The sequence below is a fragment of the Thermobia domestica genome, chromosome 8, assembly GCF_964235325.1.
Source record: "Thermobia domestica chromosome 8, izTheDome1.hap1.1, whole genome shotgun sequence".
In the NCBI taxonomy this organism is placed as follows: domain Eukaryota; kingdom Metazoa; phylum Arthropoda; class Insecta; order Zygentoma; family Lepismatidae; genus Thermobia; species Thermobia domestica.
Genome location: NC_137461.1, coordinates 131,570,330 through 131,597,120, shown reverse-complemented (window position 1 = coordinate 131,597,120; position 26,791 = coordinate 131,570,330). Strand labels below are relative to the sequence as shown.

Sequence of the window (26,791 nt, the reverse complement as noted above, 5' to 3'; positions counted from 1 at the left end):
CAAACAGTAATATTTGTGCAAAAATTGACGCTTTTGGTTCGAAAATCTAGTCACCCAAGTAGGTTACCAGATTTTCCTTTTCATGAAGATTACTGAAAACTGTCCGAATTTCTCTTCTGAGAGCAATGTGCGTTGTATCATTCAAAAGCTGATTATTCCAGAGATGATGATATACTAATTATGAATCATTCTTAATTAGGATAAGAACAGCAGCTTCCAAAGTGAAAGTCAAATAATGTCCTTAAAAAAAATGGTGATTTATTAAGAGTTAGGGGAAACACAGTGGCTCAGTGATAGAGCGCTTATCTGTGGTGCAAGGAATCCCTGGTTCGATCCCAGGCCATGTGAGTTTGTGGTGTACAATATCATGTCCATGGGTTTGCCCGGGATTTCCAATTTCCTCCACATTGTCATTCCACCAATTGCTTCACATCATTGAATTCACTTTCATTAATCTCTGTTTCCGTTAGCGTATATGGAATATCCATGGGACGTAAAATTAGATTTAATTTCATTTTTAAAAGAGTAAAACTTATACAATGTCATTATAATATTGTTTCTCTCCCCCAATTGTTTCTTTCTCTCGTCATGCTCTTAAAATCCTGTATCAACATTAAACTGGATACACGTTTTTCGTAACAAAACCAAATTGTTCTTTATTCAGGCAATGTGTATTTGTCAAACAGTGCTATTGTGGTTTTCATATAAAGACTGATTGTATTTTCTTCAGATGAGTTTGTTGTTGCAACTCAGTAAATACCGAGACTACTTTCAAAATCTATTCTCATGGACTGTTCAGGTAATGTGAATATTACTCAGTACCTGTCAACAAAATCATTCATCTCGACCAAACAGGCCCACCTAATGTAGTTGTCCTTGAGAGAATCGACTTATATCGTTTCTTTCTATTTTCTTTGTTTTAACAGTTGGTCCAAATTCCCGTTGTGCAAAGATGTCTCACTTTATTTATTTATTGCAATATGTTTTTCTAATTATTTTTTAAAATAAATCTTTTATTTTGGTGATTAACTTAGGCAGTTTCAGTATACTCTTCCGTTTTTCTCCAGTAAGATCTCAGACTTGCTAAACTGGACGCATACTCGGTATGCTTTTTTCCTATATAACTATCGTAGAAAAAGTAGTAAAACCTTAATCCTTGTAACTTGTAGAAGCAGTGTTTTTTCTTTTATGGAAACTCGTGGCTAGTGCTGTTACAATTATCACTAACCTTTAATACTTAATCCTTTCTGTGAATAAAATACTAGTGAAACTCCAGAAAACAATTAATCATTTTCCACACTTCAACAAAATAGGCTTAGAAAAAGTATGATGCACCGATTAAATGTTACTTTGAGTTTGACAACTTTCTCGGTCGTGTGTGTAAATGTTGGAATGAATACCTGGATAAGTGTAGATTCACTAACATACTGGTTATATAAACATATGAAGATAGCGTTATAAAATATATTACAGAATCGTGTGTAAAACATATATTCGCAAAAGACTCCGCCGTGCTGGTGAACAAACGAAAAGGACTTCTGGACCAAGCTGTTTTTCGTGTTGCTGTTACGTATGATTTTAACTGTGAATGATTTTTTTTTTTAAAAAAAGATAAAAGATAGGTTTTTGTAATAGTAAGTTAATTGTAACTTTATAAGAAAAGTGATAAGTAATCATAACAGTACTACACACGAGTTTCCATAAAAGAAACATTGTTTCTACAAGTTACGAAGATGAAGGTTTTAGTAATTTTTGTAGGATAATTTCAAGGCAAAGCAGAAAATCAACTGTGCGTCCAGTTTAGCACTTTTAAGATGTTACTGGTACTGAAGAAAATGTCAGAATACACTGAAACTGTCTAAATGAATCACCAAAATTCGAGGTACAAGGTTAGAACGTTATTATTTAATATAAAATTACTTGAACTTTCATTATGATGTTAAAATGTCTGTTCTCTTACACTGGAATTTTATGTATTTATTTATTATTAGTGTCTGCCGATGTGGAAGGTGATGTTCCGCACAAAAAAGATGCTTTGGAAATTGCAGCTGCAAAAAGACTGAGGGAGGGGTCAGACAGTGACTCAGAGAAGCCAGACCTGAAGAAAATTTGTCTTGCAGAACCTCTTCCTGCTCCTGCACCCATTGAGGGTATGGTAGAGGAATTAAGTGACATCAGTGACGATGCCGACGAAATATTAAACAGAGAAGATATGGTAAGTTTCATTCATTTTTTGAATCATTCTTCGTTTTAATAATTTTAGGTAGAAAAAGTAAAGAAAAAATAATTGTAAATATAAATTTGTTTATATGAAACTAACAGCAGCACAGTCTGTTGTCTTACCTGGTTGGTCATTCCTCGATAGTAACTTCTGGGCAACTTTTGGTAGCTATTTTATAGATGACAGTCTTCTGTCTTAAGCAAGGATTTTTCTGTATTAATGGAACAATGCATAAAAGTTATAAATTTGTCGTTTGCACTTAATTAACCAACTTATATTAAATAGTGCACGGGAAGCTAGAAAATTGTCTAGTAGTTTTTTCAGTCTTCTTCCCAGATACACCTGCAATGTGTAAAGATGACATAATTCAATATACTATTTAAAGAACTTTAAATAAATAATAATTATTTAATCCAGGTTTCTAGTCGTAAAATATAAAATTATTGCAAAAGGTGTAAATTTTTGAAATGTCGGAATAAGTATTTCACAGAAACATATTTTTAAAGTGTGTATTTGAAGTCCTGTGTGCTAACAGTAATACTGTTAATGACGCTAGATTTTGCCATGCGGCAAGAACAGTGATAAAAACGTTTGTCGTAATAAGTGGTATTTTATATATAAATCTAACCTTAAGTTTCCTCGTCCTTGAAAAAGGGTTTTCATAAAAGACACAGTAATGCATTCTTGAGTCTGTAAATCAAAAGATATTTAATATACAAATAATAACATACGTTTTGTATCTGATGCAATCTCCAAGCATTTAATTATCAAGTAAATAAGTGGTCGTTAAGTGGTTAAAATTAATTTTGCTTTTAATAAATATTTATAACCGTTGTATTCTTTTATTCTTGCCTTTACATCTTTCTTTTATTTTCGTTTCATGAAAGATTTTCCCTACATATTATATTTCTGTGATGCTATTTTTTTTTTTTTATTTTTTATTTTGTTTCTAGTGGAACCTATAATTTCCCTGTTGCGGGCTTTGGCTCTTGTATGTAACCCTGTATGTCGATTGTTGTTATAAACTCTTTTCTAAAATGAATAATCAGGTCAATTAATCTTAAACTGTAATCATCTTAATGTATAATAATAAGTAAAATAAATACTTAAGTACGTCGTGTTTCATTTGCTTTCCCGAATCTTCGGTAACTCGTGACCGTTAATCTTTTGTGAAGGACGAAATTCGACGAAAACAAGATTCCTCCTAGTTACCTTTTTTTTCTTCTTTCTTTTCTTGATTTGTTCCTCAAAATTTATTGCACTGTTCTGTTATTGGTATTTTTCTTTTGATTCACTACAAAGTTATCTTCAATTGTTAGTTCCTAAAATATTCAGCGCAAATAATGAAAACAAGCTAAAATTATGATGATCTTGACCACAAAACTCCTTCAGTTTTTTAGCATCCATGTTGCATTGTTGTCACAAACCGAATCCAATTATTTAATATCCATGGGTTGAAGAAAACCCTGAATATGTTAATGCGTAACATTTTTATTTCCTGGGGAGTGGTGATTCCGTGGTTTTACCATATCGCATGATGTGATCCTTAAGTTTATCTTGCATACCAACATCCTGGTTTAGTTCTGGTTTCCTGGTTTTAATAAAATATGAGTCATATTTAATTCATTCAGTTTGTGAAGACACTTCGTGAAGTATTATCTTTTTTTATGGAATGCTTTGTTTCCAAGGCTTCACAGGAACAAGGCAGATAGCAGCGTCAGGCTTATCAAGACATCTATTGGAAACAAAACATTCCATAAACAAGGTTTAAAAAATACTTTACGAGGCGTTTTCAGAAATTGAAAGAATTATGTATGAGTCATAATTTCTTAAAACCAGGAATCCAGAACTAAACCAGGATGTTGGCATGTTAGATAATTTTTTTGGATCATATAATTCAATAAATCAAGTAATCAACACTCCCCAGGAAATAAAAATGTTACTCATTAACATATTTAGGGGTTTCTTCAACTCATGGAGATGTAATTGTTGGATTCGGGGCGTGGCAATATTGCAACATGGATGCGAGAAAATATGGGCAGTTTTGTGCTTAAGATCGTCATACTTTCCGCTTACGTTTTATTATTTGCGTTAAATATTTCAGGAAATAACAATTGAAGATAACTTGGTAGGGAACCAAAGGAAAAATACGATCAACAGGATAGTGTAATAAGAATTTTGGGGAAACAACATTTAGGTAAAAAAACAGAAATGTAATTAGTTGGAATCTCGTTTTTCGTCGAATTCGTCCCTCACAAAAGATAACACCCAAGAGTTACCGAAAATTCGGGTAAACAAATAAAACAAGACGTACTCAGGATTGAAATGAAATGAAATCGTTCCGTTTTACATCCCACGGTTATACTGTGTGTTCTGAAGGAGACAGTGGTGATGAGAATGAATGAAATTGTGGAATGACGAAAGTGGAAGAAAACTGTAGAACCCTGAGAAAATTCACGCACACAGTGTTAGTCCACCACAAAATCCATTTGGTGTAAGCTGGGATCGAACCACGGACTCCATACACAAGAGGTGAACGCTCTAACACTGAGCCAACACAGCCCCACCAAAATGTATTAGATAAATACTTAATTTTACTTACATATTAATATACAAGTACGTAAACAAAAATGAATTATGTTAACGTTTTATACAATCGTCTTGTATAGTTTAGTAATATTTGTAGGAGAAATTCGCATATTTTTAAGGTGGTATGCTAATAAATAAAACAGACCTGATTAAAGTAGGTAGTAAAAGAACTGCAAAAACCGGGTGATAAAATTACATCTTTAGAAGTTTAAAAGCATTAATAAATAAACAAATAACATTCTGAGAAAAATAAAAATAATCCAAAGATAATCAAGCATAAAGTGGGAGATTTAAATTACATTTAAAAGTCACTTCCATATGTTGTCCATTGTATTTTGTATTTAATAATATTTAACTTTCAGGTGACCAGGCGCATTGTAACTACAAGAACTGTGAAAAAAAGAGGCTCATGTGGTTACTATATAACATCACATGTTACTTTTAAGAGTTACAAAACATACATTGTTCGTGTGAGTCGGATATATACATATATGTTTATATAATGTTTGGGTTTTTCGCAGAGCAAGAGTTTGTGATTTCTTGGCAATTCGCAGACACTGTTTGGTTTTTGAACATCTGTTTCTTTCTTGCAGTGGCTTTTTCTGTGTTTGAATTTGTTATAGCACGTAATTTTCGTCAGTGAGTGAACAGTTGATGTTTTGGAGAATTTTCGTTGTTACAAGTTACGAGGAATAAGCCATTTAATAAGCTATCGATTGCAGATAGTGAAAAATGGAGTGAATACATTCTTTCTTATTTTTACAGATGTCTCCTATGTTTTTTTGTTTATTTGATCTTTTTCCTGGTATATTCCCTACAAGATTGGGCAGTTGTGTATTTACTATACTTAAATAATATCAGTCATTGTTTGAGTTGCAATTTTGATAACTTGTAAATTACAAAAATATAGTAGGAGTAAAACATTATTTAAAAAAAAAAAATAATGAACAAAAACTAACAAATGAAGTAGTGCATTATATTTTATAGCACACCTACATAAAATTTTAGTGTTCAAGTCCATATATAATTTTTTTCAAAGATACAAGTATTATTACAACTTAATTTCTGATATAAACACAGATTTACAGTTTAATTATTTATATAGAGTTCCCTCCAGCTAGTTAAATTATTAGCGTTAGTGCGTGTGAAATTTTGTTTCGTTTATTTGTTTGAATGTATTGATCCCATGTGAAATTGTTGTCGAAATATCGTATAAATGGCAGTTGAATAGGAACATTAAAATTTAACAAACTGATCATTAAAGGGAGCTTTTATCATTTGTCTCAACATACATTTATATATATGCTTACCTATTTCGCAATAACTTCCGTAAAATTTTCGTTGCTTGGGATTGATCAAGATTAAGGGGAGTAAATTCATCCTCAACTTCGAAATTTGCATACGTACAAAATGTGGTAAACAACATTTCCGCTATAAATTTCTAAAAATCTCCGATTTTGATGGATCATATTGTGCATTTTCTTTAAGCTTGAAACGTTATTCGAAGTGCTGGAAGTGGAAATCAGTCAGTGGCTAGTGGGGAATTCCCTTCTTTCTTTGTATCGACTCCAGTACAGGAAGGGGACAAAAGAATATTGAGAAATAAATTGAAAGTTGCTGTAATAACTGAATGGATACTTCTAAAATTAAACGGTAATAAGACCATGACACACTTCATTGTATAGACACTAATTGTTTGCTGAGCAAAACCATATATTTTCATTAAAAAATAAATGTGTGTTATAGTTTCACCAACTAACTCTTTGGCTTCATCAGACACTATGAGATACAGAATAACTGTATAATCATATATATATATATATATATATATATATATATATATATATATACAACAGCTGAAACATCTTTCTTCTGATTGGCTCCTGGCAGCAGCAAATCCCCTTCAAATACACTTATTTAAAAATTCCTATATAGATTCTTGCTATTGTTGCTAATAACACAAAATGACGATCTTAACTAAACTAATTTAAACTAACAATTAATTAGCTTAAATAATTAAGTAAATAATATACATACATATATATATATATATATATATATATATATATATATATATATATATATATATATATATATATATATATATATATATATATATATATATATAAACTATTACACCTAGATATGCACACATACAAGATGTGCATCAATCAATATTATTGCCCTCCATTTCAATACATCGTGCCTCCCTCCATTTTTTGATTATGCTTCTATCTTCTTGTCCTAGAATTTTTACTTCTTTCCAATTTACTGCATGTCCCGTGTCCCTTATGTGTTTGTAGACCGCGTTTTTGGCCCTCTCTTACCTAACTTCATCTTTATGATGTTTTATACGTTCCTTGAGTCTCTTTCCAGTTTCTCCAATATAACACATATCACACTCGCTGCACTGAATTTTGTAGATAAGTCCTTTTTTCTTCATCAGTGTTCCTTGTTCTTCGTCACTCTTCTTCCTTCTTTTCTCCCTTATTACTTCCAGTAGTCTCTTGCTTCTTTTTCTATATGTTGATATGCCTCCCATTTTGTTCAGCATTCTTTAATAATTTCTGTTACTTCTCCCAAACTTTCTATCCCCCACCACCTTTTTCTTTCTCCTATCCCTCCTTCACTTCGTTCTCCTTATCTTCTTTCATCTCTTGCTCCATTTTTGTTCTCCCATCTTCTGTACTTTAACTTTTTTCTATCATATCCATTTTTCTCTACCTGCTTATGGAATGATTTTATACTTTGTTCAGTTTTATCTTCTTCACTGATTATTTGCATAATTCCTTTCTCCATATTATTGATGAAATTATTCTTGATAGAGTGATCCACATCACTTCAGGCGTGGCAATAGTTTCCCGACAAACAACTTTTTTGGTACCATTCTGTGTATATCACTCCTTGTTTCCTCCTTATTCTCATGTCCAGGAACACTATAGCCTCTTTCTTTTCCACCTCTAGCTCCAGTTGTATGCCTTTCTCTGTATCTTCAATTTCTTTTACAAACTTTTCCAATTGCCTTACAGTTCTTTTCCAAATCCCTATGCAATCATCAACATATCTACCAAAAACACTAATTTGTCACTTCCTTTCATCCTTACTTTCTTCTCCCAGTCGTTCATAACAATTTCCGCCAGCTGGACTCAACCTGGAACCTATGCTTATTCCCTCCTTATTTTTTACTAACTTTTCACCTACAACACAATAACCGTTGTTACATATATTCTTCAAGGCCCCCTTCAATCTTTCTCCACTGCAATCATTGATCCTCCTATCCTTCATCAATTCTGTAATGACTAAGAATGTTGTTCCTTCTTAGGCTTGGAAACATAGCTTTCACGTCAACACTGAACATGATTGTTTTAGCTTTGTTCTGTCCTACTTCCTCTATCCTTTTTAACTCCATCGAGTTTTTCGCACTGCTACTTTCTTGTTGCTTCCATAACTTGCTCCTCCTCCAGTGGTTCAAATATATTCCCTCTGCAATCTAATACTGGTCTCAGTTTTATATCCTCCTTATGAACTTTTGGAAAACCTTTCATTATCGGTATTCTACCTTCTTTATTGAGACCTCTTTCAAAACCTGCTTTTGTAATTGACACCATAACTTTTTCTTTAATTTCCTCACACATAGATCTTTCACCTATCACCTCGTAAGTATCATCACAGATATCATTCAACTTTTCTTTCTACCATTGCTTATCCATGGCGCCACCTTTGTCTGCTTGTTGCACACATATGTCTTCTCTTTTCTTTATTTATTTCAACACACTGTACTTGTGGTTTGAAAGGTTTCCCCTTGGCTTCTTTATGTTCCTTTCCACTATCACCTTAGCCTTTCTTCTTATCTTGTCCCTTATCTCCTTGTCCTGCACTTGAACAATCGCTTGCTCTATCAAGTATATAACCTCTTCTGCGTCCACTCTTGGTTATTTCACTTTAAAGTTATATCCTAAACTCAATACTTTCTTTTCATTATTCGACAATTCACATCACGTATTACTACCACTTTTTTGTCAATGTTTTCTTCTTCTCTCTTCCATCCTAACCGCCATCCCTTTTTCTCTAATCTTTCTTTACTTTCATATTAAAATCATCTTCCCATACCTCCAGTCCCTTCATAACTATATCTGTAGTAAATATCAACAAACCATCACTAATGTCAATTTTTAGCTTCTCAGTCTTTTCTTCATTCAAAGCTAAAAAACGATCTCTAACTTTAATCTCATTCCATATAAGTTGTAGTAGAGAATTAATATCAGTTCCGCTTCGAAAAAAGATAAAAGCTGAAAACAGACAGGGTAAAAGGAGGAATTAGTGCCATCCTTAGAACATAACTATTACCTCGTTCAGGTCAACCGAACAAGATAACCTTCTGTATGGCAAAAACGCAAGATTGAAATCAGAAAATGACTCTTTATCAGTTCTATCTTCCAATGAAATAGCAAAATAACCAGTAAGTAGTATTTCTCTGTAGCTGAAAGAAAGTGTGCATGTTTTTCGTCGTCCTGCTGGAGGTACTTGCCTCCGATGAAAACCAAACAGAGGTTCTTCGAATCTCATTTTAAATAGTAGGGCCATTTTTTTGATATATGATCAAATTAATTAGCAGTGATCTTGCTTTTATGGATGTATGAAAAATTTTATACGTTAGAGATATTTCTTATTATTTTTTAAAAAATCTTAAAAATATATAACAACAGTGCATAAGTAACAGACACCAAAATTTAAAAAAATAAAACAAAAGAGTATTGTACAGTCTTGTACAATCAGCGGCAAAAAAACTGCAACATGAGGATGTAAGTTTATTGTGAAACTACGCCTAACAGCACAGGGAATGAACATAACGTCTAAGTGGAACGAATCACGCCAAGATAAACCTCGGCCTCCTCCCGTGCACACTTATTTTGGAGCAAAAGACTTTGTCATTTCACAATAAACTTATATGCTCATGTCGCAGGTTTTTTGCCGCGGATTGTACATATTAATGTGAACAACAGGAAAATTTCATTTTTTACAGTTTATTTGTAAAAAAAAATACAATAATTTTTTGAGAATTCATAATTTTTTACATTCATGTTACAGGTTTTTAGTACGTAATATGTCCTCCCTTACCTTTAATAAGCATTCTAACCCTACAGTTATTGAATTTACTAGTGTAGTAGAAATTTCTTTCGTTTGAGGGCCATGAAAACAATACCGAATCACTGCACAAATCAAATTTTTTTCGTGGTATAGACTATTTTCTTCAGCTTTTCTTTATATAGTCCACAAATTCTCAATGGGGTTTACGTCTGAAGAATTCCCAGTCAAGTCCAATTATTCTTATTGTCGGTCATAAATCGTTTCACTGGCTTTGATGTGTATCAGCAGCTGTTTCTTTAGAATCCGTGAAGCTTTGCGACCAACTTCCAGAAATCTCTCAAAGTCGGGTTTCTCTACTCAGATCACGGTAGGGTGGTGTAGTGGTTAACGCATCGGCACGGTATGCCGGAGATCCCGGGTTCGAGTCTCGGTCCAGTCAGTCACTTTTTCACTCTTGTGCGTTATTGAATTCACATCTATAGAAGATATGGTGTGTTAATATAGTCGGTTGTTTCCTCTTTCAATAATATATGTATGAAGTCAAAACCGTCATGGATGCTCAATATATGGACGCAGGTATTGTCCAATCACAGCAGGGAGCTTTGGTACAACCCATGTAGTCTGAGTGGAGAGCACCGACCTCGCGAGTGAGAGAGTGAGTGGCTGTTCTGGGAAGCGGACTGGGTGGTGTAGTGGTTAACACATCGGCACGGTATGCCGGAGGTCCCGAGTTCGAGTCCCGGTCTAGTCACTTTTTCACTCTTTGTGCGTTAAAAAAAAAATTCATCCGTAAATTATATTTAGAGGGTAAGATAGGATAAATACAAGTTTAGGAATTTATTGTTCTGCTTTTCAATTTAGCCTTAACTGATTAAAACTGATATTACAATTGAAACATTGCTATATTCATGTATGACACAGCGGTATGTCAAATTTAAATAATTATAATAAAAAGAGTGAACATAAATGCTTCTGAACATGTTTAGAATGAGCATGAGAGATTTTTGCACATCTGGTATAAGTAGATCATACATGCGATACAAATTTTAAATCTATAGACACAAGGACTAAAAAAATCCACGATATTGTTAGCGTTCAATATATATATCCAAGGCTTAGAGATATACCAGTCAATAGATATCGTGAATTGAAGAAACTAATAGGCGTGAGTTTGGAGGAAATCCGTAGAAACTATTTCTTTAGTAAACTAAAAATTGATGCTGCATGATGTCACGCCACCTATTAAGATGAAATCTGATACGGAAGCGTAGATATCAAAATTTTCATTATGATATTAGCCAGACTATAATATACAGCAGTGGTTCCCAACCGGTGTGTCACTCAGGTCCGTGGGGTGTGTCTCGAAATTTTAGAGTTTTAAAATAGATTGTATGTGTCGTTCAGAAAGTCTTTATATAATAAAGCGTGAAGGAGCTTTTATTGTGTAAAACTTGTGGAAAAGATGTATAAAATAGAGTGGAGAGAATAAAATACCTTATTTGAATCGAGCACGCGGACCTCAGTTCGAAAACCATCTGACTCTCGAATTGTCAGGTTCCTTATGTTTCTTTCATAATATTCCGGACTTTATATACAGGGCCGGATTTAGGGGGTGCATCCCCCTTCGTTGTAAATGTACACTATCTAAAATTAGAATTTAACAGCGAAAATAGCAACACTTTCCGGAACATTCTGCCGTCACGTTTCCGTTTGAGGCTTAAAAGAAACCGGAGTATTGCCAAAGTAATAGTTTAAGTCAATTTTTCTATAGATTGAAGGAAAAGGATTCACCAAGGAAAACAACATTTCTGAAGTAGGGAAGAAAACAGAAACCAGGAGGAGAGATGATTTTTTTCCTGTATGGCACTTGTAACCTTCTTTAAAATACCCCTCCATTCTGTGCTTCAGCGTTGTCAGGAATAAAGAATTGTCATATGTCACTTTGAAGAGTTTTAGTGTGATTGGTTATTTGGGTAGTTATTGGTGCACCCCCTGTCAGAAAATCCTGGATCCGGCCATATATATATATATATATATATATATATATATATATATATATATATATATATATATAATGGAACTATCGGTATAGATAGATCGGATTCCAGGCATCTTTTATCTTTGTATTTTTCTGATGCCGCTCGACATGCTGCTTGAATATACTGAATATACAAGAATGCGCCGCTTAGATGTTAGCATTGGCCCTTGTACACTAGATGTTCAATATTCAGAATTAGGTATTACTTATTATTATTTTTAATCATAAAGGAAATAAGTGTGTCCGTATTGTGGGTGTTCAGTGAAGTATGTCGTAGGTAAAAAGAAAAAAAGGTTGGGAACCACTGGTGTACAGTGTGGTTAATGAAATATAGTCCAAAATTGTGATTAACTCTAAACTTTTAGTTTTTGTTTAACTGTTTATGCAGAGATAAGACGCATGCATCGATAGATCACATCAAGCTGAACAAAATGAGTTACTTGAAGGTCAATTCTCGTGCATAGTTTTCGAGAAAATTGGGAGAAACTAATTTTTATGGCATTAAAAAGTATGTCGCTCCTTACGAATCTGATATATTGATAAATATTATTGTGTTGAAAATAAATTATTTATTTATATTTATACTGCGTAAGAAAAGTGTACCCTCTTAAGTTGCAAATTGTATCTATTGTTGTTTGATATCTCTTGACAATGCTACACACATACTCAATAAATTGACTCAAAATCTTTACACATGAGAATGAAACAAAATTGTTACAATGATTTTATCGAATAACGCAGGACTTCTGTAGAACAATAAAATCCTGATTATAGTAATTAAATTATCCCTAAGAAGAAACAAGTTCATACTTTCTGATTGATTTCAATTTCTTTAGTTAGTTTGCGCTTTTTGTGTATTGTTGTAACAATCGAGAATTCACATGTGTCAAGAAATGGCAAACTCCTGTCTGAAAACTTAAACAGTTCGAAACAGTGGGTTTTGAAAACTAGAAGGAAGTGGGATATTCTTCATTAACCTATAGCAGGGCTGGCCAAACAGTCGATCATCGTTGGGTATCAGGTAAATCGCGAAACTTGGTAGAAAAAGTGATCTGGAAAGAATTGAGTAAAAATGATCTCGAAAAAAAGGGTGAAAGCATAACATTTTCGTGAAGAGAGAGAACATTTTTGTGTTGCTCTGATAGAGAAAGGCAGTTTGGAAGGGCATTTTTCACTTTGCAAAAGAAATATAAGCCCGATTTTTCTGCTAAAGGTGAATTACGGGAAATGAATGTGCCAGTGCCCATTGCACATATTTGGGTCGCCAAAGGACAGTGGTAGATCGTTAAAGATTTTCATAATCTGAGGTAGATTGCTGAATCAAAAAGTTTGGCCATTCCTGGCCTATAGGAAAAATTGTAAGTTGTTAATCATATATTTCATAAATGCATATTGTGTTTCATAAGATTGAAGGCTATGATGTGCGTATTCCACATCCAGAACCTTTATTTTTCATTTTGTGTCCACTAGTTACTTATAATACGAAAAAGTTCAGTTTGAAAAGCGCAAATGTTTTACAGATCTAGTTAGATACATACACTATTATTTTGACGTGATAAGACTCAGTATGGCAATATTAGGAATACTATCGATTGGCATGATCACATTCAAAAGTAGGGTTCCATAAAAAAGATTTATTTTCCTATCTGATGAATGGACCAATTCCTGTAAGACTTTTTGTTATTTTTATGATAATGTGATTTTTAAGGCAGTGAATACTGTATTGTAATTGGTCTATACGTACGTTTAGATGTTACTGTCAGAATTATTTTTGTATCGTAGAGCCTCCACTTTTGTGATTTTACTGTAAGTTCAAGTACGACACTTTTCCGTGTTTCCAAAAGTTCGTTATACTATATGTAATCTTAAAATCTTATATACTTAGTGCATTTGTGTTAGTCGATGATATTTTTAGGAGCGAAATTCAAAACGTTGTAGTTCAGAGATAGAATAGATAGAATCATTTTGAAATCCAACCTGTATTATTTTTAGTATGTTGCTCTGCCTTACTTTGAAATTACTATGTGCAGCACTGAGCAAACATTCTTATATCATGAGCTAGGAATACATTCAGTGCAAAAGGATAGTGTAGCCCTGCACCTTGTTGAATGTCGTGTCTTAATAGTTCTGCGAACACTATGTACAAATACGAAGTTGTCCCAACAGAAAAACACGCCGTTTTCTTCTAGATTCCAGCAGCAAATTAAATTATCAATCTTTTTTTATTGTTGCGCGGATGGGTGTTACATGATTCAGCTCTGGCATACTTTACCAATTCAAATGACTTTACAACGGTATTTCTTATCGTTATATGCACGTTCTCTGTTGAACCCATACACTCTAGTAGCTGTTATTGCTCAGTGGAATCTTCATCTCTGTTGCGAAAAATTTGTGGTTCTGTTGGACGTCATTATGTTCACGTGTTTTTTGAGAGTTCTTTTTCCTTCCAGTTTTCCATTCCAATAGTTCTTCTGTAATCATTCACTTCTATTTCTCATCAACTTCCTTTAGCCTACAAGGCATAACTGCATGCTCATAAACTGATTTAATTTCTTGCCTCCCAATATTACTAAATTTACGAGAAGTTACATTGTTGTTATTCACTTTACTTGGAAAATTAACGACATTCCAATGCCTCAAACTTCCGTAAATATTAAGCTAACTCGTATATATCCTAATTGTAAACGGGAAACATGTCAGTTTGTGCATTACGCTATCCTGAAATGTATACAACGTTTCTAAGAGATTTGTAATGTTAGTTGTAGAAAGACAAGGGGCACAATGACAATTCCTTATAATAAATGACAACCATTTCAGTGCGTCACGCTGACTTCTAGTAGTAAACATTCACGCTAATGATGCCGTACAAGTGCAATCACTTACTCTTGGCTGACGCCAATAGATATCGCTACCTGTGAGATTGTGGTGTATAAGGAAGCCCTTGAATAAATGTATCATAAATATGGGGCAGTTGATGGGCAAATTGAAAAAGTGTAAACAATTAAAGGTTTTAACTTAATAGTGTACAGCGGGTCGAAGACTTGGGTGCAACAACTAATATTTAATAGCTTCCCGTACTTGTGTATCTAGATAGTACCATCTGTATCCAGAAAAGATAGTTATCGACTGGTCGATTATATGTCTTTATTTGCGTACCATATTTTGGATGTATTTTATCATCTTTTGTTACTGTATGTACAAAAATGGAGGAAGTAAATTCATTCGATACTCGTGTAGAAAATCAAATACATGACAAAGGACTTAAGTAAGAACCGTATAGAAACATAAAGGAAATAAATCATATTACAACTATTAATCTTATAAAAATTCCCTTGAAATTCGTTTTCCTTTTTAGCGATTTCTAATGACCGTAAAATAAAAACAAGGCAGTTAAACTAACTACTGTATTCCACTACTGAAATAAAGTAACAGAAAATGAAATTTTCACTGTTTTTATTCCAGAATAATCACCATTAGTCTCAATAACCTGTCCCCAACGATGTACAACTCAAAAATAGCGTTTTTGTAGGTCTTTTTCTCTAGACCCAAATACAATTGCAATCTTGTGGTTTTTGAATTGTCGATTACGCATGTGATTGTCTGTGCTTATGAACAAGTGATAATCTGAAGGACCGCTGTTTGGGGAGTAGTATGGTGTGGCAGAATTTTCTAGCTAAATTTGTTGTATATGGTTTCTCATTGTCCTGGTGCAAGAGAACTGGTCCAGGAACACACAACATTGCCTTTTGTACATGAACATTTGGTTTAGAGGTCAAAGAGGCAGAGTCATTTGGTGATAATGATGAGAACACTTTCTTTTCTAGTAAATAACCCATAAGCCATTTTGTATTATATTTACTATGCGGTCAAAAAATGCTGTTTTGACGTTTACAGCTTAAGTTCCTGGAGCTTTTTCCTTACGCTCAGTTGGTGAAATATCCCCTACTAATCGTCCACGTTTATCTGAGTTGATGCATGTGTAAGCAAATGATTTCAGCGGATATGTTGAACCTTTACGCTAGCTCTCGGAATGTTTGGCTTGAATTCTGTCTGATAGCTTCCTTTAATTGAACTTTATCGATAGCTGGTGGTCGAGCAGAATGGGGTATACGATCTTCGAAGGTCTCGTCTCTGGCTCCAAATTTGGTGCCACACTTGTGCTATGTATTGACCATCATATCTGTCCCAAACATCCAGTACATTTTCCGAGCTGCCTTTGTTGCTTTAGTACCCGAGTTAAACTCTAATATTAAGCAAGTCTGTATAATTGCATTTGGCACCGACATATTCACAACGCAATAATCACTTACACGATCAATCTGCCACTTCTTGTAGTGTAAAAACTATTGAACTGAATAACCTTTCTGTGGTTGAGTGGTAATAGTGATCTTGATTTAAAAATAAAATAAAACCATACGCATTTGTATTTGCATTGAACAAGTAAAATACGTTATTTCATTATCATTTTGTAATTAAATAGTTTTGAAAATCGTCCATTCTGATAAAAAGTTAAGGACTCTAGTTTTAGCTTCATATTGGTAGATTTTTATCATGGGATACTTTTCAAGGTCAGTCTCGCTTTGTTTGCATATTCTTCTTTGCAAACTAAAGAATTTAGAATGTACGTCAAAATTGTCAAAGTTATTCAATATCATCTTTCAAAGCAAGTATGCAGTCTTGTTATAAAGTATTGATAATATTTTTTTTTTCTTTCCTTTCTTCGAAGTTTTAACTGTATTGTTGCAAATAGTTAAACAGAAGCATACGAAGTCGGCTGATATACTGAAGCGGTCTAAAGTATTAAGTTACTGATCGCAAGATATGTATCTCATGTGTTACAATCCTGCTCACGGCTTGAATATTAGTGTGTTGGATTAACCTTGGTGTACGTCTATCATTTAAAAATCTCCGAAATTTCCATAGGAACCTTCATCTTACTAAGCGGCGTTTTCTTAAATCACTGAATGCACACTTCATCTCACATTTTGTGTCAGATGGTATGGCATAGAACAAAAAGTCTTCCTTCTTGAAGTAAAAATCATATATGCACAAATATTTGATTTTTGTTTGGTACTTCTTTACCATAACAAGTGATGCTATAAGATGTGAGTTAAGTTTGCGACAATGCTTTAAGAAAGCGTCACGGTGGTTCAGTGGTAGAGCGTCCACTTCTGGGCGTGAGGTTCCTGGTTCGATCCCAGCTTTCGCTAAGTGGACTTTGTGGTGGACAGAACCCAGTGTACATTTTGTTTTCTCGGGGTTTTCCCCGTTTCCTTCGTCTTGTCAATCCACTGTTATCATCGTCTCCCTTACCCTCGATACATAACATGGAACGTTAAACTAAAGAAAGAGAAAAAAATGCCATTCTACTACAAATTTCAATAATTATTATATTAGATGATAGACAGGTACCAAGTTAGTCCAAGTTAATATTTTTAATCATGTCTCAGATTAGTTTTTTAAGTTGTGGATATTGTTCTTTCACTGCTCATTTCATTATCATCTTTCATTTCTCATCATCTCCTTGAGCCTAAAGATCATATATATGGGACGTAAAGCTCAAAAAATACAATACAATAGAAGTATATAAAGGATCTTAGAGAAACGTAGGAGATGATTTGTCCATCAAGTAGTCAAGGGAGAACCTGTTTGAACAATGTTACACTCTTGTTGTTATAAGATAAATTGTGATCACAGTGTAGAGCACTCGCCATTTATTTAATTTCATACCCAGATTGTTTTTCGATTTAGTGAAAACCAAGGTTATTAATGGTAACGAAACCGAAATGTTAATAGGATTCCAGTCTGAAGCCTAAATAAACGTTTTAATTTATGCTGCTTCGGGAAGAGAGCCAAAATACATTTCGACATATCGGTTCTTTTCACGGAACCGAAAACTGTAATTTGGCGTGTTCAGGAAGAGAATTGAAATATATTTAGGCTTATCGGTCCCTTTTACTAAGCCGAAAACCAGTCATATTGGTTTATGTTCTGAAACGGTTTCATCATCATCGTTCACAAACATTGTTACAAGCTGCAAACGATGTTGAGCAGCTGTGAAATAATGATTTGAGGGAATCACAGCAACGAAAGATAGGTTTTGTTACAGAACTTATTTCTCTTGTATCCGTAATTTCGCTTCCATTCCTATATAGGTTCCGGAACCAAAGTCGAATTTTCTCAAACAACCAATTTCAGTTGCGGGTGCACAACCGATTGTCTCAGTAAATGTCTTTCGGTATATGGTCTGAAACTTCCTTTTTCTGCACGAGAAACCTTCTTTCGCTTCCGAGGTCGGAATCGTCTTTCGGAACTTAAACTCAATAGAACTATTTACGCGTACTTAACAACCTGGTGAAAATATCTCAGGTCCTCTCATTTCTTCGTTGTGCTAATTCGTGCATAATAATTCACTTGGTTTTATCATCCAAATCCTTTAGTCTGTAACAGATAACCTTGGGATATTAAAATATTTCTGTCGGTTTCATTTTGAAGTTTTAGTGATACAATGTCTACTTCTGATAACGGGGAGTCACAGGTTCGAACCTGGTTACAAGTGAGCTTTGGACAGAAACAGTGTTAATAGTTCTTTTTTTCTTTCTTGAGTTACTCTTGTTTCTTCTGTTATTTTTATTTTATAATAATTGTGTGCTTATCACACGTTGCATTTTCTCTAATATTCATAATTGTTGGACCTTAAACTTGAGATTTTTTTCTTCACATTTTTAAATGCTTGAGATGTAAAATTACACAAAAATAAAGTACAATACAGAGAATATTTATCTAAGTCATTCTAATATTAATTAGAAAAAAAAAGGGTTAAGTAGTTAGTTAAATGCAAAATTTTGATATGTGTCTTAAAATTTATAATTTCTCTTGGCTTATTCCTTGTGACGTTCGCGGTTTATCCTTTGAGTCATTATTGTTACGAAAGTATGCCTTTTTAAATTATGTGTACGTAGGTTCTGTTGAATGTTTCACGGAGTTGTGATGATTCGCACCTGGTAGTAAGAGTGACAGTTTTTTGGTACTATTGAAAACACACACACACACACATACAACCGTACACGCTTTAAGTTGCATACTTCTGGACTAAACGGGGAAAAAAAATGAATTATCGCTTTCAGTGTGTCAACGTATATTATAAAGAAATTTTTGCAGTGTGCATTATGAGATTTCTTAAATAATTAATGTGTTTGCATCTACATTTAAAATTTATTATAGAGTGCCAAATATTTGGGTAATTAAATTGTTTACGTTACATAATGATGTCATGCGCACATTATCGTGGACCGAGTTTAAATTTTTTGAATGTGATCTATTTTGTTTAAGGGTCCAAGATTCGTCTTCGTACGCAAATACTTTTCTAATTATGTAAACAAAAATATTGTAATATACTTGGAAAATTTTGCAATATTTACTAGCCTTATATTTGATCTATTTTCTTGATCATCTGAATCTGAAATTTCGAAGAATTAAGTAATCGAGTAAATTCTCGCCCAGATATGTTTAGTAACTAGTACGTCAGTGTTAGTGGAAAGAAGTACTATCGATCATATCTAATTTTGTATTTTCGTAACTATAGTTATCTGATGATGAACGACGGGTAATGACTGTGCGCTAATAAAACTTTACTTAAAAAAAAAAAAAAAAAAAAAAAAAACCAGACATGTACTACTCCGCTATTACAAGAAATATGTGGCATTTTGACGTACATTTTTTGCTCAAAATAAACTTTATACTCCAATTGCTCTGTAACAATATCTTCAAATTATTATTCATTTCCATCGTCTTCAAAAACATTTTAATTTAGAAATTATAGGGATTTCTCCAAACCTCCTTCTTTAAAGTAGAAAAAAGAAAAACACTTATGATATTCTAAAAAAAAAAAAAAAAAAAAAAATGAAAATGAAAATAAAATATAATTTAAGGCTTTTAAGTGTCCAGATGACTAGCACCCATGTTCTAACTCATCATTCTTTGTTTCAAACAGTGATAGAATGGCGTTGAACAGAGTGATGCGAAACTCACTTTAAAGTATAAATTCAGTCTTCGGTAATTGACTTTGAATAGCGAACAAACAGTTTTGATTGGATTATTATAAAGTTATTTTTTCAGTGCATTGCTGTGATCTAACTTTCGTTGGAAAAATGAAGAAAGAGATAAGCAACGAGAGAGTGTTTCATGCCTCAAGTATCTTAAGTATATTTTCGTACAATATGAAGGCCTTCATTTGTTATTAGATGAGACAGCGACCCCTTTTCGTTCCATGATAAACTAAAAATGTGTGATTACTGAATGTGCACTATAATAATATTCATTTCTTAAATTTGTTTTCAGCAGTCAAAATTCACAATATTAATATGATCTTTGTTTAGTTTGTGATAAACTTAATGTCCTGATAAAATAGCGACACATTTAGTTTTTAATGTAAGCAACAAATTGGAAATCATTACTGTAGATTTGTTTTTATCTTAAGATAGCTCACTTCTTTTGCGTTGATGTAGTAAAACTCCCAGAAAGACTTGTTAAGGTAACTTTACGTATCCAGTAGAAAGTACTTTTACTTACAATCAAAATTACTTGGCATAGTAGTAGAAGGTAACAGACTGTTGCTTCATACATACATGTTTTGGAACTAAATCCTCGTCCAAAACCGCTTTGTAAGTCGTAGTATTATGAACCAAAAGCCAGCCTTCAGCCTCCTATAATTCTGGAATGATCAGCTTGCTTCCATTTTCGTGCAGACACAGACAATTTTATATATATATATTAAATATTGAAGATCTTTGCAGTCTTAACAATTATCATCAAGAAATATTAACCTTAGATTGATTCATATGTTCTGAACGTTGATCATCTTTTGTTAATACCTTAATTCTGACTCCATTGCAGTTTAGTGATAATGTTTTCACTCTCCGTATGTTAGTAATAGCAGAAAAGCACGTTTGCTGGTTAATACAATTGCCCCTTCTGTTCTGTACTTCACCGCTATTTTATTTGGTTTAAGCGCCTTTAGAAATGAGCCCAAAGATTTGATCATCCTTTGAAAATGAATAAGGTATCAGTTTTAACATGACATAAATAGGTTTCTGCAATATAATAGCAACAATATGGATACTATTTCATTGAGCTTGCTTTATTTCTTACAGTCTCCTCAAATAGAAGAAGGCCCAACCTTAGATGAAACAGCACAAGAATCCGAAGTTCCTGAGAGGCCATTGTCGCATATAAGCGAACGAAGCAAAGAGGAACCATTTGTTGTAAGTATATAGAAAGTAGAGTTTGGCATTATACAATGCTTTTTACCTTATAATTTGCGAAATTTGTAATCATATTGATAAATTTATAGAACATAACTATGGAACGTAAAACTGGATTATCTCAGTTCATTTTTTCTTGCAAGATTGACCCATTATAGTTTAGTCAAATGACCATTGTCAGAACTTAGTTTTATTATTATTATTATTGTTATTATTATTATTATTATTATTATTATTGGCGGCTCAGTTTGGTGCGTGGGTCCTTTTTTCAATTCGATCCCAGCTCGCGCTACGGCTTTGTGATGGATAAAATTCCTGTTTGTGGGTTTTCTCTGAGTTTCCCGTTCTTCCACTTTCTTCATTCCACCATTTCATTCATTATCTTCATCACGTTCTCCCTTATTCTCGGTGCATAATTGTGTGACGTTAATGAGAAATTCCATTTTATTATTAATATTGTTATTATGATAGTATTCCAAAGTTCCTCAACCCGTCTATCTCAGTTATTTTCTTCTGTGTAAAACTATATTTTTTGCATCGTGTACTTTTAAAAATGTTCAGGCGTCCTCAAAACAGAATATTCGCTTTTAGGGTCGCTCATATTTTCATGTATGAAGTATTATTATGTAAGAATTGGTGATGTGTACGTACCTTATTCTGGAAAAGGAAAGTTTGTGTTGGATGACCCTTAGCCAACGTTCTACGAAAGCCACAATCCCATAGCGAGTACATTCGGTGGTTTGGAGACCAAAAGCTCGCACATACGCTGTTTTCCAGTCGTCAGCTATTTGAAATCCTCGTCCGTGTAGGAAATACATGAGGAAGCGAAACAAATGATAATGTAAAGGGACAAGATCTGGGCTGTATGTGAGATGATGTAGCAGTTCAAATCCATGAAATTCCTGGATTTTCTGGATAACTACCCGTGACTGGTTACACAGGGCGCTATGAAACTCTCCCTGTTCATCAAAGCCAGGTATTTCTGTCGCTTATCATGAACTCGCTGAAATTATTCATCATCAATAGCACGGTGGTGTGGAATGAGTTTCCAGAATACTGAATTATTGATATTCCACTAGATAAACAACAATAGCATTATAAACAAAAAATTGGCTACTTACCAATGAATCCTCCCTTGAAAAATTTAAAGGTTTTGACGTTTCGGAACTCTCAGCTGGTTCCTTCCTCAGTGGCAAGGTAAAAAAAAGGATTAATACGGAAAGAAGAGAAAAGGAGTAAAACCAGGAATACATACCACTATATAAAAGTAACGTACAAAAATATCCTGAAATGGATAGAGCAGAATGAAAAAAGAATGAACTGAATAAAAAAGAACTTAGATTGGAATTCCTTATTTTCCACAACTTTCAACAAAAAATCAACGTATTCTTGCAAAGCATAACATATCTGCTTCAAGTATTCCCCCCAAAGTTTACAAAAACATCTCACTGGATTTAAAAGCTATTTTGTCGATCCATTAAATAAGGCAGGTGTTTACCGCGTCCATTGCCAATGTGATTCCTCATATCTTGGCCAAACTAAACGTAATATTAACATGCGTGTGAAGGAACATGTTAGACAATCAAAAAAGTCACATGAAGAAGGCATGTCGGGTTTAGCGCTTCATCTAAAACAACATTCACATAATATAAAACAGGTTAAGGTAATAGGTTCAGCAAAATATATATATATATAAAACCGGGAAATTAAAGAATCGTTCTTTATTCATAAATACAAACCTGCATTGAACCTTGATACTGGCAACATTGATCGAACTTGGGTACCTACTTTTGATGCATACTTTGGATCTCGCAATAGTGACCTAACAGACACCACGTTCTTTTTTATTCAGTTCATTCTTTTTTCATTCTGCTCTATCCATCTCAGGATCTTTTTTGTACGTTACTTTTATATAGTGGTATGTATTCCTGGTTTTACTCCTTTTCTCTCCTTTCCGTATTAATCCTTTTTACCTTGCCACTGAGGAAGGAACCAGCTGAGAGTTCCGAAACGTCAAAACCTTTAAATTTTTCAAGGATGGATTCATTGGCAAGTAGCCAATTTTTTTTGTTTATTTTGAATATCCCCCCCATGCGCCCATGTAATTATAACAATAGCATTGTTTGAAATCCCTTTAGATGGTTTAGCTTTTTTGATCCCGAAAAAGGAAGAAAAGAAATAAAGAAATATTTAGAGGAAAGAGTTTGAATTATTTCTAGTTTCTTTGCACTCAGTTAAAAATATGTAGGTGCAGGGAAAACATAAGAAGAAGAAGAGGAACTGGTTGGGACGACCATGGAAGGAGAAAGAGCAGCAAATTAACCGCTTCCTTCCCCATTCTTTCTTCCTCCCCAGTCAAGAGAAAGGTATTAGGGAAGGTCTTTGTGTGGTAATAGATTAGTCATCTTCCAGATTGTTGCAGTGTCAGCTTGTGGAGCACAAGTCGAAACCTCGAGACAAACCCCAGTTGAAGGTTACGATACACTGTATTTTGGGATGATCTTACCTGTATTTCCAATTGACACGTGCTTGTGATTACATCGGTTACAATCTGTCCTGGGAGGTCTCTGTTTGTGGCAACTTGTCTCCCGACGCCAGATTAGTCATCAATGCTCGTGTCGCCCGACTTTCTTTTTGGTAATCTCGAATATTTATAGTTCACTCTTCTTTCATAACACAGATTTCCTTCATTCATATATATATATATATATATATATACAGGGTGGGCCATTTTAATTAATCCACGGAAATATCTGAAAAATGATAAAACATAGAAGAAATGTTTCAAGTACACGTTATATATTGCTAAGGGGGAAAACCAATTCCGCCAAAAGTACCCCTCCGCGCCCCCCCTAAATGGGGGTAACGGGGGTAACTTTGAAATGTCAAATGGGAACATGGGTCGAGTAATACCTCGTTCGAAAGGTCTTGGAAAACGGAGTAACGCTGTACCAAAAGATGTTCCATATTGTGCACCGGTTTCAAAATGGCCGCCATAATATGATTCAGAAACTCCAGTACACGTTTTGTGAAAACCATGGAAGGTAAATGAATGGAACAAAATTGAAATACATAAATATCATAGGGCATATCGAACGGTGTGGTCCCTGTAATCCCAGTGGCCTCCCTAAAGGGGTCTTGGGGGCTAACTTCAAAATTTCAAATAGTAACATGAGTCGAGTGGTACCTCGTTCGATAAATCGTGCAAAATCTAACATATTGCAGGAGAAAACGATTGATGTGAAATGGCAGTATTCTCAAAAGGCCGCCGAAACATAGTATCCGTGTCAGAGAAAAGGTTTAGTACCCGTAGTATGAAAGCGATTGGAGATAAATCAACAAAAGAAAAACTGGAGTAGCTAACTGACGTAAGGCACATCGAGAGGTGTTGTCGGGGTGACTCCAAGGGCCAACTGAAAGGTATCCGGGGCCAACTTTAAAATTTCAAATAGCAGCTTGAAGCGAGTAACATCACGTTACATAGACAAATTAATATCAAACAGCTTCTGTAAGAAAATTTTCGACATGAGACACCGTTTTCAAAATGATCGCAAAGATATGGTGACTGTGTCTAAGAAAACGTCTAGTGCCCATAGTATGAATACGGTTAGACATGAATGAAAATAACGAAAATTAAATAGGAAAACCACGGAGGCGTTCCAAGGCTCGAGAATAATACAACAGAGATAAAAATATTAGAGTAAAATTGCCATAATGTATATAGAGAAATCCAAGTCCTGCAAAATAATCTCTCCCTGCGCTCTGTATGTGAGTGGGGTGGAAAGTAAAGTGAAAGTTCAAACGAGAACTCTACTTTAATTCGTAAATTAAGGCTAACCTTACAAATAGGTATGGTGTGGTTGAAACATTTGTTTGTAAGGATGACGCTGTAGTGACTAAAAAAAGATAAACTTTTATGCAATGCGTGCTGGTTATTCAGAAAGCATTTCGGGGATATACGTACACACCGTTTCTTCCCTCAAGCTCACAATATGACATGAATGTTAATAGTTAATCAAAATGTAACTGTGGCCATCCGCGTTAACTTAGTGCACCAATTCTCTATGCATAAAGTCTGCCTTCCAAACAGCATTGGTTAGGTCAAGCGTACGCCCGAACCGTTGTCCGGTCGGACATTGAAATTTTGAAGTTAGCCCACAAGACCCTTTCAGGGAGGCCACTGGGATCACAGGAATTACATCATTCGATCTGCCCTATGATATTTACGTATTTCAATTTTGTTCCATTCATTTACCTTCCATGGTTTTCATACTACGGGTACTGGAGTTTCCGAACCATATCATGGCGGCCATTTTGAAACTGGTGCACAATATGGAACATCTTTTGGTACAGCGTTACTCAGTTTTCCAAGACCTTTCGAACGAGGTATTACTCGACCCATGTTCCCATTTGACATTTCAAAGTTACCCCCCGTTACCCCCATTTAGGGGGGGCGGGAAGGGGTACTTTTGGCGGAATTGGTTTTCCCCCTTAGAAATAAATAACGTGTACTTGAAACATTTCTTCTATGTTTTATCATTTTTCAGATATTTCCGTGGATTAATTAAAATGGCCCATCCTGTATATATTTAACCACTTGCCTCCAATAATGTCTTGACAGTATATGAATACCCACTTGCGACTTGATCAAGCTCCATGTTTGACCGTCTCAGTATGACTGCAATTCGGAAACGTGAGCTGTTTGGATGATGATTGACAGTGCTTCATGTGTACAAACTCCTTTTTACGCTTGATGCTTCCACGTAACACGAACGATATGAATCTTTCGGATGGGTTCAAAAACGAAACGAACTTATGCTTCACCCTGGTACAATCATGTTCACAAAGAAGTCTGGCCACTCTCCTCTCTTTTAAATACTGTATTCTTGCATCACTATATATTAAATAATAATTCTTTGGTTTGAGGAGAGTTCTTGATTGGTTAAAGATCAGCTTTTGTTTGATTTAATTCATGTATGAACAAAGATACAGGGCCTTTTAAAAACAGATAGGTGGCCAGAATTTGTTGAACAAGATTGTACACACTTGACTATAATATTTTTTGTTGTTTATAAATGCGGAATATATATATATCATACACCTCTGTCTAAGGCGAAGTATTAGTACTTCAAATAAGCACTGTAATGTATCTGCATTAAAGTTAGTAAACATTCAGGTTGCATTTTAGATGAGTGGGGAACATTTTGAGTCGATGAATACATGTGGTAAACTTGGGTACCAGTCCATTCATGTGTGTTTTTTTACATACTTGGTAATGTAAATAGTATGTGTGTATGTTGTTTAATAAAGTAATATACGTTAAACTTTTAAATATCATGTTATCTAAAATGTATTGAGTCTTTAAAGGTCAAAATTGAAAAATCATGTAGTGTGATTAAACAGAATATTGCGAAACCACATATGCACCATTTCGTTTGATGACCTATTGTCATTTTTCCAGCAACACCATAATCCTGTCGCTATAGGACCTATATGGTCTGATATGTGTGTATATAAAGACACGTGGTTTTCACAGGGCTCTTTTGAAACTAATCTAACACCATTTAGAGAGTTTTGCAGAGACCGAAACAA

General features: G+C 34.3%; 1 protein-coding gene and 1 non-coding gene across 6 annotated transcripts in view; both read left to right on the top strand.

The window, feature by feature from the left end:
• Positions 1-26,791, top strand: part of LOC145693208 (uncharacterized) — a 174,564-nt gene that overhangs the window by 129,028 nt on the left and 18,745 nt on the right. For all 5 annotated transcript variants that reach the window (XM_081768996.1, XM_081768995.1, XM_081768994.1 and 2 more), the window contains 2 exons: positions 1,992-2,215; positions 21,089-21,199. In XM_081768996.1, coding sequence (XP_081625122.1) covers positions 1,992-2,215; positions 21,089-21,199 — 335 coding nt within the window. The remainder of the gene's footprint in view (positions 1-1,991; positions 2,216-21,088; positions 21,200-26,791) is intronic.
• TRNAT-GGU (transfer RNA threonine (anticodon GGU)) lies at positions 10,577-10,649 on the top strand. The gene has a single exon. It is a non-coding gene; the product is annotated as a tRNA-Thr (tRNA).